This window comes from Bombus pascuorum, chromosome 3 (assembly GCF_905332965.1).
Source record: "Bombus pascuorum chromosome 3, iyBomPasc1.1, whole genome shotgun sequence".
Classification (NCBI taxonomy): Eukaryota; Metazoa; Arthropoda; class Insecta; order Hymenoptera; family Apidae; genus Bombus; species Bombus pascuorum.
Window position 1 is genome coordinate 1443753 of NC_083490.1, and position 20191 is coordinate 1463943.

General features: G+C 42.3%; 3 protein-coding genes across 8 annotated transcripts in view; 1 reads left to right on the forward strand and 2 right to left on the reverse strand.

Moving 5' to 3' along the window:
* The first annotated feature begins 6041 nt into the window (after positions 1 to 6041).
* LOC132905245 (nose resistant to fluoxetine protein 6-like) lies at positions 6042 to 10948 on the forward strand. 2 transcript variants are annotated; one of them, XM_060956365.1, is made up of 13 exons: positions 6042 to 6698; positions 7180 to 7424; positions 7627 to 7820; positions 8598 to 8722; positions 8835 to 9077; positions 9179 to 9386; positions 9468 to 9633; positions 9725 to 9804; positions 9888 to 9983; positions 10067 to 10196; positions 10282 to 10456; positions 10538 to 10680; positions 10761 to 10948. In XM_060956365.1, exons 1-13 carry the CDS (start codon positions 6461 to 6463, stop codon positions 10884 to 10886), a joined length of 2169 nt encoding a protein of 722 aa, XP_060812348.1. In that variant the 5' UTR covers positions 6042 to 6460; the 3' UTR covers positions 10887 to 10948. The 2 variants fall into 2 exon arrangements, with proteins under 2 accessions (XP_060812348.1, XP_060812347.1); XM_060956364.1 differs by having other exon boundaries at positions 6045 to 6698; positions 10282 to 10466; positions 10548 to 10680.
* A 154-nt stretch (positions 10949 to 11102) lies between these two features.
* Positions 11103 to 15082, reverse strand: LOC132905250 (myotubularin-related protein 2). Of its 3 annotated transcripts, XM_060956381.1 has the most exons (10): positions 14589 to 15082; positions 13899 to 14114; positions 13704 to 13811; positions 12972 to 13424; positions 12458 to 12905; positions 12200 to 12375; positions 12025 to 12132; positions 11756 to 11940; positions 11479 to 11683; positions 11103 to 11394 (listed from the first exon to the last, which is right to left on the reverse strand). In XM_060956381.1, exons 2-10 carry the CDS (start codon positions 14022 to 14024, stop codon positions 11242 to 11244), a joined length of 1962 nt encoding a protein of 653 aa, XP_060812364.1. In that variant the 5' UTR covers positions 14025 to 14114; positions 14589 to 15082; the 3' UTR covers positions 11103 to 11241. The 3 variants fall into 3 exon arrangements, with proteins under 3 accessions (XP_060812364.1, XP_060812365.1, XP_060812366.1); XM_060956382.1 differs by lacking the exon at positions 13704 to 13811; XM_060956383.1 differs by lacking the exons at positions 13704 to 13811; positions 13899 to 14114 and having other exon boundaries at positions 14589 to 15081.
* A 525-nt stretch (positions 15083 to 15607) lies between these two features.
* The window catches only part of LOC132905259 (uncharacterized), a 36697-nt gene continuing 32113 nt past the window's right edge, over positions 15608 to 20191 (reverse strand). For all 3 annotated transcript variants that reach the window (XM_060956406.1, XM_060956407.1, XM_060956408.1), the window contains 4 exons: positions 18324 to 18495; positions 18021 to 18078; positions 16373 to 17543; positions 15608 to 16339 (listed from right to left, as the gene is read on the reverse strand). In XM_060956406.1, the coding sequence (XP_060812389.1) occupies positions 16857 to 17543; positions 18021 to 18078; positions 18324 to 18495 (917 nt within the window). In that variant the 3' untranslated portion in view covers positions 15608 to 16339; positions 16373 to 16856. The remainder of the gene's footprint in view (positions 16340 to 16372; positions 17544 to 18020; positions 18079 to 18323; positions 18496 to 20191) is intronic.

A 20191-nucleotide genomic window follows, 5' to 3' on the forward strand; every position in this document is an offset into this window, starting at 1 on the left:
CATATATCGATGATTTATAACCAATTTTTTTCTATCAATCGTCGTTAACTCTTTTTATTTGCGCGCACGAAAAAAGAATATGTATATATATGTCGAGTTCGCATTACGATTAAAGTTAGGAACGTGTAATAAATATTCTCTGGAATTAGCCGACGTTGTAATACAATGGAGATAATGTCGGTTAGCACAAGTGTATTACAGAATCGACGAGTAACCGCGGTGATTAGACGCTAACGACGATGGTCTTAGGTTCGATAACGATTCCGCGCGGTTAACGGGATAGCGTAATGTACTTTCCTTCGGAGTCTAAGTCTGACGTTTCATTGAAAACGCAAAGTATTCACATTCATGCGGCGAGGTCGCACGAGAAAACGTGTTTTCCGTCGCGGTGATGCAGCAGAGAAAAACTACGACGAGACGTGTCTAAGGGCACGAGATCATCGGATTCGTCGAGAAAAACCTTCGCTCGGAAATTGGTTAATTTCTATATTTGTGATCAGAGAAGGACGTTGGCCGCCTTCGAGAGGACGTTGCTAGCGTCGTTGGAAGCGTCGTTCGCGAAAAAAGCAGATTTCCCGTACCCTCTCGTAGCGGGTGGTGGATTTAAGGACTGTCGGAATAAAGACTGTTTGTCCGTTTGAAGGACCTTGGTTGACTAAATAATCCTAAGATTTCTAGCGGGTCCTCGGGCTAGCCGTCGTGCCCGAGGAATGCGGCGAGCCACGGGGCAGAGACCATTGGAACGTTTGCCGTCGGGTGTCGCTACGACTATTTCTTTTTAAGGAGAGCTATACGATTATTCTATGCCTCTATTAGGTAAAACGTTAATCCCGCGAGCTACGTTCGGCGACTAGTTGTCGCCTCGAGCCCAAGCTCGTTATCGCAAATCTCGGACAATTACAGTCGGGTTAACTTATGAAGATTAAAGTATCGGGGATTTTCCAATATATATATTTATACATTAAGTTAAAATTAGGACTTTACTTTTGTATCGTCGAAATAGCGAAGCTACGAACGACGAAGGTTGTTTACTTTTCAGCGTAGTTCTCGTTCGACTCGCGCCATTTTTGCTTACAGACTAGATAACGAATTTAATTCGTTCTCTGCCTCGCGTCGCTGCGTATCGCCGTAACGAATGTTTGGAACGTTATTACTTTGTTGCCAAAGAGGATTTTCCAATCGCCGTACTGAGAGACACGTCGGTTGCTATGGTGTTCTACGACACCGTGTAAATAAAAATTAGGTTAGAAAGCAATCGTCCTTTGCGAGCGCCATGTTTTCGTACACCCGATCGAAACGCGAAATTGCCGTATTTTACCACGCATTACAAATATTGTGCAACTCGTGTTACGAGTATCGATAACGACCTCACGCGTTCCTTAAAAAACGCGCAACTTCTCCTTTGCACCATTCCGATCACTGTCCCGAGTACTCGTTACTTTCGTAGAAACGTCACGATGCGCGCGGCCGCGTTTAACCCGGCATCGATTTCTATCGTTCGTTCGTCGTCGCGAAATTTCACCGAACTAGGGCTGAACTCGCGATACAAAATTCTAGGTTCCCAGATTTATCGGTTTTCGAGATATCGATAAAAAAAGCTGTCTGTACGGGCCTTTACCTGTACGACTGTTCTCGCTGTGTATGGTGATCGTCGTCGACCGTCGAGCAGCGACCATGACGCAACGCCGATATCGGTTTCCATATCTATAGGGTGTCGGCATGTTCGAGTACTTTTTCCTATACGCGTAACCGGCGATCGATCGGTCTTAGCTTTCGATCTGGATCGGGTCAATGGCGCGATACTAATCCGACCGCCGCACCGCGAGACGTTTAGTCGTTTGATCGCCTCGAAGAACGTAAAGCCTCGTTTGTCCAAAGCGACCAAAGTGGCAACGATCCATTTTACGTCTTTGGTGTCTGATCTCCGTAGACATCATCGGGCTGTCGGGCGGTCAACGACGACGATCGTTGCGGCAAAAACGGTTGTATCGATAACTCGATTGTATCGGTAACGAAAGCTGCGTATTGACACCTCGCGGATGAATAAATACGGAGAGATAAAGGAGATACAATCTAATATCGCAGATGTTCTTTGTACCGTAACTTTACCGAAACTTTTTCCTTTCTACGCTCCGACCGATAGAGGTTAGTTGTAATGGACGCGACTCGTAATCGATACATTTGCGATAAATGCGCAAGCGACGCGTTTGTTGGAAAAATCGCATTCGGCGTACGAATCGATTTATCGTTGACGGGAGAAAGAGGGGAAGGTGAACGAAATTCGAGAGTAACGTCCTCTCGTATCGCTTCTGTACTCTCAGCGTTGTACCGAGTTACTCGAAATAACATTACGTTTTATCTGGATACGAGGGGAAATACGAAATTGTAACGTTAACGCGATAACGAAAAATAAATGCTCGTTTTCCGAGAAACGCTGAAACTCGACGTTTCCAGCTTTTTTTTTTTTCGTGTACTCTTCGTACGTGTGTCTCGAGAATTGTCGATAACGGTCAATAGCGCAAAATAAATAGTTTCGCCGTTCGAGTAAACGTTAAAACAACGACGATAGTATTTGAAATTTACGTTTGCTCGCGTAGCGTAGTTGCATGACGAACGGAAATGCAAATGGATAATCTTTTTACAACGATCTTCCAACGTTCGTCGTATCGTTAGTACGAATTAATATAGATTAGTTTCATTTCCCTTTAATTTGCACGGCGAAAAAACACGGAACATGGCGACAGCTGAAAAGTTAAAGTCAAAGTCTAAACGTCGGTCGAGTTTCCACGCGATCGTTACTCTTTTAATTTCATCTATCGAAATTCTATCCGAAAGTTTGCCAAGATCGATTACGTATTATCGTATTAGCGTGCAATTAGCGATTCGCTGCCGATAGTTTTCACCGATTTATCGGTACTATCGTTTCATTTTTTTTTTTTTTTTTTTGGTACACCTCGTATACGGTATACCTCGCAGCGTACGATCGAAGCGACCCTGTGTTCCTTTCTTTTACGACATAATTTCAAGCAATTGGCGCAAAGTTTAAGAGGCCGTTGCATCTCGATTCGATCATCGTCGCTGTTTAAACGTCCGTGGAACTTTCATTGCGAATATTCTTTGGCAAAAGGAGAAGGCAAATTTTGCAAGCAGAATGTTTTCACGAAGCGGACGTGTAATCGTTGCATTTCGGAATCCAAAAACATTGCAAACGATTTACGCGTGCCGTTCTCCTAACAAAAACTTGGTACGTACATACGTATTACCGCGCAACCGCGATCGCTAACGACACGAGGTTGCATCGTAAGTTTCTTTCGACGTTGATGTTTTCGTCCGAGCATTTTTATATACAAAACGAAGGAAAGCGGATTAAATCAGAGTTGGAAGTCAATGTCGTGGAAGCTCGCGTATAAAAAGCACAGCGAACGATCTATGGTTATCGGAAGAGGTCGTGGATAAACAATCTATCGATAGTTTGCTCGTAGCCAGAACTAAGAGAGAAATAGCGCGATCGTCGCGTAAACAGTTTGCACAATGCGGTATTACAAAGACTCGTTATTTATCGAAACTACCATGCACCCTACTGGTACGTAGCCAGTAGCGGTCGATGTATTTCATAGGTTTGCCCGGTAGACGCGCAGAGGTCGAAAAGTCGATTTGTAACTGGCGATTGGACATACGCGTGCAAGAAATTCTAAGCATCGGCGGGATCGAACGACGCGCGTCTATCGTTGCTTGAAATTGCGAGAAAGAGAAATGCGAGGAGCGCGGACAGGCGGATAACCTTTTGTACGAAGGAACGAGAAACGAAAGAATGGGTTGGAAAAAGGGTTACGTTGTGCCTCGGGCTACGATCACGCTACGTCGGCTCTCGTACGACGAGCTATCCCGCCGCGTTCTATACGAAATCTAGAGTTAACCGTTTGCGCGATGGCTCGAATTACGGACGCTGCGAACGAGTTACAAACGCGTATATTCGTTAAACTTTTTCCTCTTCTGACGCACATAAATTAATTTATGTTCAACGTATCTGTGGCAATGCGACGATCGTTACTTTTTTCTTTGCGTTAATAGATTTGTAAAAAGTCGTACGAAACGAGTCTCGGTGATGCGGAAACGTGACATTTACGTCGTCGCGTCGATTCGCGCTTCTTCCGAACCGACGGAAGCTTCTTCGGCGCGACCACGTCAACCACGTCCCGGACAAAGTCGATCCTTCTTCCAGTTTGCGCGTTAACGACGATTCCAGCTACCCATCGCGATCGTTAATTTCTAAGAATTTCCCGGTTTGACAGGATTTCTGTTTTTCGATTCTTTCGCATCCTGCTTACGTTATTTTTCTCTTGTTCCATCGTCTTTCTATCCTCTACCTCGTTACATATTTTTTTCACTTTCGGCCAATTCACAGGAACGTTCGTTCTTTCGATCAGTGACTTTTCAACGAGTTTGTATTTTACGTGGAATGGCAAGCGAAAGCGCTTCTATCTGGCGAATCGATCGCCCATTCGTAGAAATCGCAAGAATTTGTTCGGTCGAAAAAATAACAAAAATGGCAAATGAAAGTGAAAAGGCGAACAATTCGACGAAGAATCGGACGAATCGTCGAGTTTCCTTGGCCGATCGTGCTACGTTCGAAACGAAAAGACGATGTACGTAATTTGCCCGCATTCTCCGACCTCTTTAACTAGAAAATAATTTTACGCCAACGATCGCGATAATTAAACGCTCGCAATTAATATTTTCACCGAAACAAAAAACCCAATTAAATAGAAATATTTTACACGTACGAGCGTCAATTATGTAAAAGACACGGGAACGGAGACAAGACAAACGAGTATTATTTTTGTAATGTATGTATCGTTAATAATAAACTGTAGGCGTACGAAAAATCGAAGAAACTGGTAATTCTTTTTTCGCTGGAAGAGGAGGAGGAGGAGGACGGGAGAAAAGGGGGAAAAGTCGAATTTCAACGAAACCTCTCGGAGCGATGTTTGTCGAAAACGGAGAGGACGACGAGGAATTTGAACGATCTTAAACGCGCGCTCGACGCACCGAAGACAATACGATCTTGTTAATCAAACAAAAGTGATGACGCGCGAGTAATTTTTTCATGCCTGTTTCAACATTCAGCTTGGGACGAGCGAGTGCAAACGCTAGGAACGGTCGTCCGTTAAGGACGAAAGCTGTTCCTTATCGGATTTGTATAAATTTGTAGGCGCGCGCGCTGCGTGGTGGCGAAATTCGATGAAGTAACGAGCCGGCCGAGACTTTACCTAATCGCGCCAATAAAATAAGAATGCTAATTGCGCGAAACCGGCGAACGTAAAACCTCGTGGAAGGAGCGTTAAACGCGCGCGCCCGAGACCGAGAGTGAAAGTTTTTGAAAGAAACCGAACCGCGATGGACAGGACGCGGGACAAGGAAAAGAAGCTTGCTCGTCCGATTCGCAGATTCTATCGCGGTTACGCGTACCCGTGTCCGTTCGCCAAAGCGACACAAGCCGAAAACCGGAGCAACCGCGTGTCGCGCGATGCTCGCGATTCGCGTAGGCGACCCGTGGCATTAGAAAACCAGTCGCACTGCGTATCTACCGTGGTTTTGACTGCTTTTTCGTTGAGTTTCGTACTCTCCGATTCGCGATCTCGATTCGTCGCACCGTCGACGGAGTTCCCAGCGACGAACGCGCTCGTCGATCGTCTCCGGTCGTGCGTGGAAGAGCAAAGTCGTATTTTAACGAATTAACAATAGGCGACTAAACTGAGAAGGAGATACGGCGTGGCGTCGACAAGGTCGTGTAAATCGAGCGAAGAATCTTTAAACAAATCGAACGACTTGGAAAACGAATTCGATGCAAATATCGCGTCCGTGGTTGTAAGGAGGGACCAGGTAAAAAGAAGGAAACGCCTTGTCGATAAGGAGAAAAGACGAAAAAGACGGAGGACACCGTAGGTGCGGAATATTTGGAGTAACGATCGATCGGGTAGATGGAATATTCGCAACGACGATTCATCGGTACGTCCTAAGGATAATAGCTGGTGGAGACAAAACGCGTAGTGAGGTGGGGGGTGTGCTGGTGTGACTTCAAAGCCAACAACGATGACGATGCAGACCACGAGGACGGCTTGCTTTCCATTTGGATTCTGTGATTACTCCTCCTGTACGGCAGTCCTTTCCCGTTCGTCGTATCTCTATGGTCGGTGCTCTCATGCAAATAAATCGTGTGTTCCTTGCTGGAAACGCGTTGTCTCGCTGCGATCTTGTCCAACGTCGTTGATTCTTTCGAGCTCCGTTGAACGAGCGAGTCGCGTACAACCCTGTCCGTATCGTGGATTCGAACGTAGTACCGAGATCGCAGCAACGTACTTTATCGCCACGAAGAAAAAGAATAATGCTGGTTCGCGCGATCGCCGATTTTTCTCGACAGTGAATTTCGATAAAACGAGTGTACATTGCATCGTAAAGCATGGAGCGTGGTAAAATTTCCTCGTGCACCTTCTTCCTCTTCTTCTTCTTCTCGTTGTTATTAACGAACTTTTGCACGTCGATCCAAGCGACCACGCAGGACCCGGTCATCATGAGGCAGATACTTCCAGTGTACGCGGTTATGGAGAACATCGATCTTCTAAATTCCAGCAGATGCCGGACGGAGATAGAAGAATTTCGTAACGCGGTGGATAAACGGATAATTTGGGGTCTGAGAGGTTAATAAAACATTTCAAATATTTCCGTATAACAAAATCGTCGCCGTATATCACGTTCGCCGCTCTGTTTCGTAACGCGTCGTTTCCGTTGTTCGCATGTGGAATGCGTTAACACCGCGGAAAATTCGACTCGCTAACAATAAAAACAAAGGTTACGCAACCGCGAGAATTCTTCTCGGCGCGATTACGTCGAGTTGCATCGCGTTACGTCGCGATTGTGTCAGATGCGTAATTTTTTGTCCGGCCAACCCCCGATCCCGAGACTTTCTTCGCGCGTTGCACAAGAAACTAGTTTCTTAGGTCGGAGCGCGTAAAAGCGGCGATCGTGATCGCTCTCGTTCCCCTTTTCCCCGCCCGATATCAGATACAACTGGCCGCGTTTAAACGCCAAACTATGCGCTCCATTTTACCACCGTTTCCCGTTCTTATCGTTGATCGTACCACGAACTGGCCCCCATTATCGTATCGTGTATTTTTCAAGCGATGGACACCAGTGGCGTGCCACCCAAGGGATTCCTCCATGGGCATAATTTTTGGCTAGGAGATCGCAAAAGTTGCGATATCCTCTCTCAAAATATCACGCTACCTTTCTCGGAGAAAACACGAAAGAACAATTCGATATACCGGAATCCGAACGAGGAGTTCCCACCTTTTCAGTTTCGTTTCTTTCTTGGACGTATGTGGCACAATAGCACCATGCAATATCACATAGGAACAGAAAAGGAAGTAAGCACGTGGATATTTTACAGTTTGTATCTCGAATCTATAGCTGCGACGATTCGAGTACGCGCAACGCGCGTTGCCGTACCATTTGCCAAGTTTAAAATAAAATAATCCACCGGACATTTACATACGTATTTTTGTTCATCGTAACGGGCTATCCAACGTTTCACGCGTTTCACAGATTTCAGAGATTACGCTGTTTTAGAACTTGATCACGCTTGGACTTTGCTTACCGGCATCCTGCAGCAAACGCGACGTAGCTACGATGCTGGATAAAGTGTTTCGCGATGAAACTCTTTTGATCGGAAAACTGTTTTCCATTGGCTTCAGATTGATCGAAGTCACCGATTTGGTGGACGATCATCAATGGCTCCTCTCTGCGAAGATCGTCTCCATCATGTATGTAAATTTCAAACGCATAACGAACGCCCAAGTAACGCGATGGAAAATCTTTCGGACAAAGGTTGAACGCGTTCGAGGTAGAACGTAATTTCACGCGATTAGCCTTTTTCGTAGAAAAATGCGTAGAGGACGCGCAAAGGTCAAATTTCTTCTTTCAAGTAGAACCGCCTGTGCGCTATTTCGCGCTCGACTCTATCGAGACTCTTTCCAACACTCCCTATATTTTGTCGTATGTCTTTCATTAAAAAGTAATCGATTAAAAAGTTTTTCACGCGCCAAAGTCTGAAATATCTCCGGGATTGTTGACTTTGTCGATATCGAACCCCAATGTTTCGTTGCGCAAAATGTTTCAAAGAGTCGATACGTGATAATAGCTATAGCGATCGCTTAAAAAACAAAAGCTGTCTTCTTCTTTCTATGCGAAACCGAACAAACGCTCTTCTTCTTGTACGAAGCTGTTAAAGTTGATATTTCGAATAATTACATCGTGTATCTCGCTCGTCGACTTCAAATACGTTCGACGAATCGTCGATTCGTTCAACGTCGCACGTCGATGCCTCTTCGCGTAGAAATTCTTTCGTTACGAGAAAGACTACCCACGTCGAATTACGTCTCACTCTGAAACTGTTCGACTTTCCTTCGAAACGTTTTCCGTTGAAATCGTTACTCGCGCGGCGATCCATGCGATTCCAGTCGCACGTACTCCGTCCTGTATATCAGGATCAACGTTCGACGATCGTATATCGACTAGAAACTTGAAAACTTTGATTACAGCGGATTTTTGCTATTGTTGGTTGCTACCGCGACAGGAGCCACGCTATACGATTTTTTCGTACACCGACGAGCAAAAGAACGCAGCAAAAAAGAATTTCTTACCTTTGAAAATAACAATACGAACGGTAAGCTACACGCACATCGACGCTCGGTATTATTTAACGCATAATTAATGATAAAAAGAAAACGCTCGAGAATATACGAGAATTTATGTAACGTATGATCAACCGTGAACAGAATTGAAGAACGAAGCAGAAGGGAAATGCAATACCGATCACGAAGAACCGGTACTCGCAGAGTCGAGGCAGCAGAGTCCTATCTTCCAGTATCTTCTGTGTTTTTCGCTTTTTTCCAATATACAGCAAATATTTCATCGAGAAAAGGGCGAAGACAATACGCGTGTATTCCACGGCCTGAAATTCTTCGGAATGGTATGGATTATCACGGCGCACTCCGTCTTCTACTCGCTTCATACTATAAGTAAGAAACGAATTTTGATCCGTTTTAATCGATCCGATCCGATTTCTCATCCTTTTCACCTTTTCTTTCTTCGTTCTTAACGAAACGAATCGCGTGCACAGGTAACAAAATCGTTCTCTTTACGATAACCGACACTGTACCCGCGCAAATCCTAAGCAACGCGACGTATTCCGTGGATACGTATTTCTTTATCAGTGGCTTTCTGTTGACGCATATATTTCTCAAGGACCGAGAAAAAGACAAGAGAATTCCGCCTGTAACAGTAAGGGTGACTCAACTTATTCAAATGCTTGTGAAACGATATGTCAGGTATGGTACAGTATATCATATACGCGCATCTAGATCGATCGAGGAGATTTCAACGATAATGAAATAAACGTTACTTCGAAGGATCACGCCTGCCTACTTCATCGTTATAATGATCGTGATACTGAACTTTTCCTGGCACGATCGTGTCTCGTTGATTCTTCCTCTCGAGGAACCGAGTACCAAATGCTCGAAATATTGGTGGACCAATATACTCTACATCAACAACTTCTACAATTGGGACGAGTTAGTACGTGTGATTATACTCGATAATTTACTAGATAATAAACGTCGTTTGCGTTACTAGGAAAGAATCATTTCAGAAAAAGTAATACTTTCAGTGCCTGACCTGGAGTTGGTATCTACCCAATGATATGCAGTTCTTCATATTTGGAGGTTTCGTCCTAATTTTATCTGTCACGTGAGCTTATAATTTGCCAATTTTCTAATCGTTCGTCGTCTAGCTTTATTCGATCGATAAATTTAATCGAACGTTATTTTCAGACATTACAATATCGCCATGGGACTGTGCGGTGTTACGCTGCTTTCATCCATAGGATCGTCCCTTTACGTGGCGTACACTCTCGATTACCACACTGCGTAAGCAGAAAAATAATAATGATAAAATGTTTTCAACCTTTTCTACCACAGGCAATGCATTACACGTACATTTACTTTGCTAGATTGGACGAACAATATAGGACGTTGTCGTACCTTTATTTACGGCCGTGGCTCAGAGTATCGCCGTATCTCATAGGAATGATGACTTGTCAACTTCTTTCAAAGTGGAATTACCAACTGCATTTATCAAAAGTAACGTATCCCGTTTCCATCAGTTTCTTCGTTATACGTACGTTTCCGCGCGTCTTTAAACAACGTGATCGAATCTATGTTTCAGAAAAGCTTCGTCGTTGGTTCGATATTGGCTATTTTATGTAATTGTGTGATTCTATTCAGCACCGCGATCAGAGGCATGTCCTTGAGTCTATCCGTCCTTTACGTGGGCTTCGGTAGAACAGGCTGGGCCATGGGTATTGCCTGGCTCATAATCGCGTGCACGACGAATCACGCCGGTAAATCGACGTTTGTTTATAATCGTTTTCTCCTTCGTGAAAATACTACGTTTTTATCGCGATATTCTCTTACGCTTGCAGGTATGATGAGAAAATTCTTATCGCTAGATATTTTCGTTCCTCTGAGTAGATTAACCTACTGTGCTTATCTCATAAACCCTCTTATTATACTTTCGTTACATTCGTTGCGTGTTTATCCCTTTACCGCTGATGAAATCATGGTTGTAAGTATAATCGAATAATTTCGCTCGAACAATTCCCGCGTAATTTTAATATGGTTTAACAACGTTTTCTCTTCTTTCAGGGTGCTATGTCCGTTACAATTATTATTTCTACCTTTATCGTTTCGATTCTGTTATCCGCAATAGCAGAAGTGCCGTTTATATTGCTCCTTCGATTACACAATAACGCACAAAGAAGAAAGAAATGAGTGTACGCTAATAAATATCTCCAAGTGCTTTAATCAATAAACTAATGGAAAGAAGTCACACACATACACACACATATACACACGAAACTTTTAAACATTCCACTTTGTCACGATGTTCTCCGCGCTCGATGCAATAATCCGTTGTCGTCGGAGAACGTTCGTTACTTTATTCAATATTTCATAATGCCTGGAAAGGAGAATTAATTTGTAGAATCATTTGCGCAAAAGTTGTAAACGTTCTTCTTTATCAACGAGCATTTTGTACATAGCGATACGATACGATTCGAGCGAAAAGAGGAAGCTCATATACAAATAACTACAGATCGCTGAAAAATGGGAAAGAATCATTGCCGTGCTATGAGTGAACCGGGGAATGTATCCTAGGTGGTGCCGGCGACGTCATCGAACGATTCGCTCGGCTAGCCTGTTCCCGACGACCTTCCTCCAGTTGCTTTTCCAGTTGTTCCTTCAACACCAGTAGCTCTCTCGTTCGTTGATAAACAGGATCCTTCGGGGAACACGATGAAAAGAACGCGTAACCGATGATGTAAATTCACCTATGAGAATTAAATCGCTAGGACGTTTTACATACCTGCTGTCGCATACTGGGATTCCATCTACAATACAGACTTTTCCACGGCTTGATATACCTCATGCTAGCGATTGGCATTAGAACGAGCTGGTAATTAGGAGCAGCCCAGTACAAAGGATTTTGATACAAGGATAACTGACTATTCGTGTACGACCATAACGAGACGGTCTTTTGTTTCACTTGTTCGTGAACTCGTTCGCGTTCGCTGTAGACGTATCGTTTATAAACGGATCGTTATAAGAGACACACGACGGCTTACGGGAAATATTTCGCATACCTGCTAAATAAAAATGTGCCAAATCTACAAGAGTATAAATGATCGAGAATAGTGATTAGAAAGTGTTCGTTAAACTCGAACGCATTGGGAAACTGTCGACTTATTTGCCACACACAGTCCATAAACTGTAAAAATACCGGAGATCTATCCGCGTCGCTATGATGTTCGACACCGTGACCGATCCTCTGAAACACGTTATTAGGATTATATATTATTAGGATTATATATTAATGCCTAATTTGACTACGTATGCATCGTAGTACGCATACCTGCTGAAATTTATGACCAAAACTTAGCCATTCCTTCTCTATAAGCACTTCAAAACCTTTGATGGTTCTGTAATACGGATCTAACATTAACATGGCGAGAGCTGTGAGCTGTAAAAAGTTATAAATATTAAGACTAAAATTAAGTTTAAAGCGTACTTCGTTGTTTCTTAATTACCTGTGCTGTTCTATCCCAACCGTCCGAACAGTGCACTAGTACCGAAGTTTTATGATTTTCAACTTTATCTACTATTCGTAGCGCTCCCGCGAGTACATACTTTATATGCTTCAACCAAACGGTAGATTCTATTCCCGATAGCCATCTAGCCTCGTCGATCGTTGGAAAGCATAATTCTAAACGATAATCGCTAATATCGATAATAATTTCTTATTGACAACTTAATCAAATTATTAGCGACTGAAATTATATATCTACCTTTTAGTTTTCTCAGGCTCTCTCTCATTACATGTATATTATGAATATCAAGAAATACGAGCTCCGCATTTTGATAAGCGTCCTCGCTCTCGTAACCGCCACCTTTCGCTTTGTTCGCAACTGCGTTAGGCATCGGTCTAGCGTCCATAATAAAAAGTTTGTGACTTTGCGCATTGGCATCCATTATTAGCTGAACGTATCGTTCGTCCTCGCGACTACGCTTGCCACCTACGCCTACCAACGGTTGTGCGCAACGAGTTATCGTTGCCTGACTCTCCGGATGGATCCACGATAATACCGGCAGCCTTCCTCTACTTCGAAAGGCTGCCGATGCTTGTAAATCTTCATCGGTTGCTGCCGCAGGTACTGCCCATACGACTGGATAACTATCGCATATCGAATACGTATCGTTGATTTTCGATATCTTCCACATATCGTTGTTTACACCCTGAAAATAATCGTCACGTCAATACGTCTCCCGGTTATTAATCCACGTCATCCTAACAATTTTTACCATTCGTTTTAATTCGGCTATAGGCTCGTAAACGTTCCATCCATTTTCGGCAAACGTCTCGGAATATTCGAACGCGAAAAGAGGTAATTTATGGGACAGAGGAAACGAATACTGTTGAAGTTTCTCAAAAACATCTCTCCTGGAATGATTCTCTTGCTTGTGAGCGAATCTAAGATTTCGCATGTCTTTACAGAACACCTCGATGCCATAAGAGTTTTCGCCTTTGCTAGATGCGCCACCGACTTTCTCTATTCTACTAACAACCCCTAGCGGTACCTCGACCACGTAAGGCGTTTCGCGATCTACGCTCCGAAAATGAAGCTTGTAATTTGTAATGCTAAGAATTCCTCTGACTGGCCCTGAGTAAGGACACACGTAAGTTACTTCGTGAGCAATGCCTTGTACACGCTCTCCGTTTAAAAGAGGTGGACCTGTTTCCCCACCAGATAAATTCTGCAAAAGAAGAACAAATATGTTGATACGTTGGGCAAACATTAAATAATCGAACGAACATCTGCTACTTTAGCTAGGTATTTATGTAATATATGTATGTATATGTATACTGAAAAAGTAAAAGTGACGAAACAGAATTTCTCAACAAGAGATGAAACGTACCAAACGAATGAAATCAAAAACATATTGTCTGGAAAAAAAAAAACAAATTCTGATAACATGTAAATGTTCGAGAAATTAGGAAGCTACATTAACTCTAATCGTCTACATAGAACTCACTTTTACTTGATTGTCTTTTCTAGCTTCTAAAGCAGAGACAATGTTATTATCTGTCGAAGTAGAGCTCGAGGAAAAACTTTTGGAATGCGACGCTTTATCCCAGCTTTCCTAGAGAAGTTCAATGCTTGCATACAGTTTGATATAGTTAAGTCTAATTTAAAAACCTGTACTACTGATTAAACTAAAGTATATTACCGATTCTTGACCCATCTTAGAATTAAGAGAGCTACTCTTGCTATCCGAATTGAGGGAATCGGAGCTGGCATTTTTAGAATTGTTTTGCTCGATATTCAAAAGTTCGGCGCTACCTCTCTTCTCCATATTTCCAACTTGAACAGTTTCTTATATTTTCACATTTGGTAAAATATTCATTACGTAATTCCACCTACTACATTTTTTTTAAAACGACACCTTCAAAGATAAAGTATTAAATTTTATTATATATTTATAAAGTATCAGATCGTTTGTTTAAAATTTTTGTTTACATCAACGAATTAAATAATAAATATTTGGAAAAAGTACTTGCTGCGGTAGTAATCAAATAATAAATCGTGTAACATTTATAAAAGACAAAATATAACGTATAAGAAACACTAGAGTCACACATCTTCGTCCAAATCGCTTAACCTCAAAATCTTGAAAACCTTATCACTCGAATCACTGTAAATATAAATTCCTCTAAACGCAATTGCACAGAGACGACGTTTGAATATTTACATAGAACGCAAATTTTTAATACAAAATAAATTCTAATACTGATGTAAACAAAATTTTCTATATTTTATGCCACACCCAGAAGGGTTATAATCATAATTTTTATACATAACAGTATACACTGATCTCGGTATTGTTTATATATAAACAGTAATCCCTCGAAACACTAACCTCGTTCATAACTTATTCTACGAAGTATTCTATTATGCTCAATCCTTTCAGTGTAACTCGTGTTTGACAGATATACTTCGCTTCACAGTTTGGAAACTGAAATATATATTTGTATAGAAAAGCACAGGACTGACGTACTTAATATAGGTTCGCATTACGCTCACTTTAGCGCTGACGAGACAACGTTATCAGCCAAGTCGTGGCCGATATTATCGGCTATGGTTAAACATGGTAAATTCTTTCTGCAAGTGTGATACAATTAAGAAAAGTAAGCTTCTTATTTCGTATTTCCCATTTATCAACCCGATGTACATACTTTACGCGCTATCTACTAATTACTATACTTACGAAGGTACATAAAATATATTGATTCCACACGAAATTGTTCCCGGATTAAATCGCGATCAAAAGTACTTTCGAAAAGTACTTTTCGTTTAATTCGCAAAGCCAAAAAGAGAAATTACGTTACAAAGCGCTCGAATGAAGATTTGAACGTTTAAATTTGTTTAAATTTCAATTCAATTAAATTCGATTACATTACCTTTACGATACCTTTCCCCGTACAGAAAGACGGAAAATTAAAAATTAAAAAGAAAAAGAACCATAAACTTTGGGCTACGATCGACCAAGTAATCAGATTAAAATTACACGCTGCAAAATAAATGCATCTAGATGTGTATCGTAGCACAGATATTTCGGGATAATTAAATCTTGCTAGTCGGGTGTTTAATCGAACTGTAAGCAAACTGCTTGCCACTCTCTTTAGAGAGGAATTAAAAATCGTAGTTTGCATTTTATGCAAGAACTTATATATCGATCGACGCGTACAACTTCATCCTTCTTCCCTCTTCCTTCTTATCTTGTCAATAAGTTTGTAAAGTTTTTGCACGAGAAGCGTTCAAAGTCGCGTAATATCTAAGCGACAGCCTCGATCCGTTTAGGTTGTACTTAATTAGTAAAATATATATTCTGGGTTTTCTCGGATGATATCGAAATCTTTCGAATAGGTTCTACGTTAATTGTTGGGGAAAAATTACGAATTTATTTATAAAAAAAAAAAAATTTCTCAACGGAACAAAATATAGTTGTCAGAGTTCGACGGTGATGCAGCGATTTCGATTAAGTGTATTTCACAATATAGAGCATATTTGTAACATGAAATATAAAACTCTCATCATCAACTATATATATCGTTAACTTTAAACATGGTCAACATATAAATATACAATCATCACGGTAAGTTAAATGTATCCATACAATACATACAATGAATCTATACACGGTACAAGTAAGACCCTACATCTGCTGCTCTTCTCATTTACTATATTCTGCTTTTCTCACGTCAGCTCAGATACATACATAAATGCATACACACGTATATGCGAAGTATATATATCTCGGAATACGTTGCTAATACACAATTATACAAAACGCTATAGCGAAATTCGCGCTCGCGTGTGTTATTCTTTTATAATTTTTTTTTTTTCATTTTGTTTCTCTTTTTCCCTTATAGAAATTTACATTTACCAATGGTACGTAGACATGCTACCGATAAAAAAAAAAAAAAAAAAAAGAAACAATAAACGAAAATATATATATATATATATGTATATATGTACATATAATGCACACATATATAATATACATATATATATTGTATATACATTGAAAAAGTTTCATTTACATGAATTACAAAGAACGGAGTATTGGTTCAACGGATAATGTCTCTCTCTCTCTCTCTCCCCCTTTCCCTCTCTCACTCCCTCTCTCTCGCTCCCTGTGACAATTTTTCCCATGACACTTAAATTGCTTATTACATGTATAGTAGCATTTTGGCACTTATAGAGAAGAATTTTGTAGACTGTAGATTTTACGCGGAGACGGTGATATATCTTGTTTGTTTTCTTCTTTAAATGGATCGCAGAATGATTTAGGCCAATACCGAAGTATTTTGCACTCGTGTTTCGTCCGTTGGGTTGTTGCTGTCTGTTTGCTGAACATCCGCCAATGGCAACGAAAAAATGTGTACGATATTTATCTTTAGGAACATGCAGAGAAACATCCGTGGTATCTTCTCCGTCTGTTGGTCAGTCTCCAGCCTCGACGGGCTCTCTCTCCTCTACTATTCGCGCGAATAAAGTCATCTCGACGAAGAACCCGAGAGATCCTCGTAGAGTCCTGTTCGTCGTTTTCTCTCTTGATTCGCAAAGTGTGTCTGTGTAGGTGTGTGTTGTGTCAGTCTTATCTGTTAGTGTACTGCCAGTCCGGTCACGTCATTTGGGCGGCGTTGAAGCCTCGTTTCCTCGACGTGGTAAAGTGTTGCGGGTTGCCGATCTGATACTGTTGCACGTATGGATTGTTCCTAAGGACATTACCACCAGGCGAACCGGCCGAATATTGCGAAGGTACCGTGATTATCCCGGTTTGTTGCAAATACTGTTCGCGATACAGCGCCTGCTGCGTCACGTATTCTCCATTCACAGGATTCTGAGCACCGTAATGAGCCTTCACGGTCTTCGCGGATGTCTGATTAGCGTTGCATTCCTTATAACTATCTGGATAACGCAGACCGGTTGGAGAGGATCCAGGCGGCGTGACATTTTTTAAGCTCTGGGTCGGACTCTGTGTGATCGACTCTAACACGTGCCTCGGCATACTTGGCGATGGGCAGTGAGTATCTTGCAGACCGTCCACGCGATTCGCGTTTCTCATGTAAATAGGTGCGCTCTCCGGTCTACCGCCGACTATATTCCTCATTCCTTCTCTGTCTTTCGCGCTTAGACTCTGCCGGGACGCGTTCAGCCCCGAGCCGCGGTTCTTCATCGCGGACGGGGACGCGTTGTTCAGATCGGACACGCTCGACCAGGTTACGCTTGCTAGTTCCCATTGACGAAGAAGATTGGACACTCGTTCAGCTCTGGCTGTTGTGTCGAGACTTTCGTCGTAGTCCGGTCCCTGAAAACATCGTCGCAAAAACATTGTTACATCGTTATCGAGTATTTATTAGAGTAAGTTTAAGTATACTCGCTCTCGCATAATATTATACAGGATACAATTACGCGAGAACTATCGGTCTCGGTTCTAGAGATCAGGATCGCGTTAGGACACCATCGACAACAACCAGTACGCGAGAAACGAAAAGCATTAAATGTACAGCCGATGAAATATCGAACAAATTCGTATGCCACGGTCGATAAAACATTCAACGGACCGACCAATCGACCAACGCGGCACACGAATTAATATTATTATTGCGACGAGGTCACCGCAAGGTCTACGAAGCCTTAAGGGAACGTTTATTCTACTTGCCCTGATTCCAATACGTACGTATCGACACGATAGAGAATACACCGTGTAATTTCAAGCTGATCCTGATCGTTACATAAAAACCGGCCGACGAAAAGTGTCAGAATTCTCGAAGGAGCAACTTACGTTCTCGATTTTCTCGTCAAGCATCTTGAAGAAGTCGAGTTGGCTGGTGGATATCTCTCTGTAAAGTTAAAAATGAAAGACGATTAATTCGTTTGACGCGTTAAAACGCTCGATCCGCGAGAGATGAAAATTAATTACAAGTTATTCCGCGGTCACTTTAAAGCGATACTATACGTTTTGTTCGTAGCAACAATTTAGCGAGTACACGAATAACATATTACGCGATACAGACGGAGCGACGACCAAACGACGTTACGATCGACAGAAATTGGACTATATACAGGTGAATCTATGGAAACGTACGCTTGTTGCAACAGAGGACCGCTGCCAGGTGCGTTCGGCTTCTTCTTGGCTTGGCTCTTGACCTCGCCAGAACCATTTTGTTCCTCGTTTCTGTTCACCTCGACCCCATTGTTATTCGTTTTGTTGTTCTTCGTGCTACCGTTACCATTTTTCTGTTCCACAGACGCAGAACCTGCAACATACGAATCGCAAAAACGTTAAACTTCAAATTCGTAAAGACCCTGAAACCTAACGCAACGTGGTATAAGTTGATAAAATGTGGTTGCGATCGCAACTCTTATCTTTTCTAACGCAAGCAAAATTCAGAGAAGAAGCAGCGGATTATCAACTTTGTTACTATATGCTCAAAGAATCGCCGATATAACGATAACGAAAAGTCGCCGATATAAAGTTCGTCTCGGAGTTTCTATTTTTCTTTTTCATTCCGGAGAAAATCGTAAACTCGCTCGTCAGACTCTTAACCCTACGGAACTCTCAAAGTTGCCTATAACTTTCGTTTCCCTTTAATTTTGTTTAACGCGCGTGGAAACAAGCCTTTGTCAAAATGAACAGGCTCGTATGGAAAACACTTCGACTATAATAACTTATACATAGTATATCAAAGTACACGTTAGAAATTCTGTTTGAAACGGTAGTCGCGTCGTGTCTGCTATCCGATTCCATCGAATAGCTCGTGTTCGGGGCATCGCGGTAAAAGCAGGCGAGAAACTACAGCTACGTATTCGATGCAAAACGATAGACACGAGGAGAGAACCCGCCTGTTAAGCACGCGAGGGCGAAATTATTGTTTAAAGTGCGAGTTGAAGGAACCGTATCGAGCCACTCGCCGTGGCTTTTTCTATCGCGAACAAGCGCGTAAAAACGCAGAGAAAGGAAATGAAAGGAAGGAAAAGGAAAAATGTTAGAAAAAGCAGAAAGAGAGAAGGAACGTCGCACGATAGGCCACTAATGGGCAGAAACCAGTGCCGAATGAAAACGGTACGACGCTGAAGCGAGACTATTTGCCGAAGAAGCTACGCAGAGCAGAGCGTTGAAAAAGAAACGATGTGAAACGCATATAAAAGACGTGCGAACTAAGTGCAAGGGTCAAGATTGCGCTCGTAAACACGTTTAATCTTATCTCGAGCAGGCTTGACACTCTTAAGGGCTGTCGCGATTGGGAGTCGGTCCAAACGGAATATTCGATTAAAATAGACCTGGCCGTCAGTTATAAATGAACAGCTGAAAAGTAAGTGACGCGCATCAACCCGTTACGCCTCTCGGTGCGGCTTTCAGCGACACGCATACGTATATGGAGAGGCAGCGCGATACATTCACGAATTACGTTTCAATAACGAAGTGGTAACAGCTTTTCGAAACTTGGCTGGAGAGCTTGAAAAATGGAGCGCGGTTAATTAGAAAATTGCTGCTCCAGACCGTTGGATCTTGCGACGCTTCGTTACCGCGTAATTTGTCGGAAGACAAATAGTTCGTATAATTAGAGTTCACGCAATGGGAGGCTGCGTTTAGATAAACGAATTCAAGCGGTAGAAGTTTGTTTGATCCAACACCGACTAAAATTTCGTTTAAATAAATGGAATCTCGTTCGATGCCACTCTCTCGTTGCGAGTCTGTCGATAACTCGATGCGAACGATTAAATTTGGTTCGCGTTAACCTTTTCGAGTAAATTAACTGGTTCGAGGCATCCCGCTCGATTATCCGCGCATTATTGTATGAACGACGGAACAGCGTGCATCGATCCGCGGAAACTTGACCTTAGAGTGCCAGCCCCGGCGTACTAAATATCTCGCGTACTCGGCACAACATGCGAGTTACTCAACGCGTGTAGATAAAACAACGAAAACAAGGCGAGATAAGGCTATTGGCG

Coding starts and splice junctions, on each gene's coding strand:
- LOC132905245 (XM_060956365.1), top strand. CDS start 6,461: ATGGAGCGTGGTAAAATTTCCTCGTGCACCTTCTTCCTCTTCTTCTTC. Junction 6,699..7,179: donor GATAATTTGGGGTCTGAGAG/GTTAATAAAACA, acceptor GTATTTTTCAAG/CGATGGACACCAGTGGCGTG. Junction 7,821..8,597: donor GCGAAGATCGTCTCCATCAT/GTATGTAAATTT, acceptor CTTTGATTACAG/CGGATTTTTGCTATTGTTGG.
- LOC132905250 (XM_060956381.1), bottom strand. CDS start 14,024: ATGGAGAAGAGAGGTAGCGCCGAACTTTTGAATATCGAGCAAAACAAT. Junction 11,684..11,755: donor GGCACATTTTTATTTAGCAG/GTATGCGAAATA, acceptor ATACGTCTACAG/CGAACGCGAACGAGTTCACG. Junction 11,395..11,478: donor ATCCCAGTATGCGACAGCAG/GTATGTAAAACG, acceptor TGTTCCCCGAAG/GATCCTGTTTATCAACGAAC.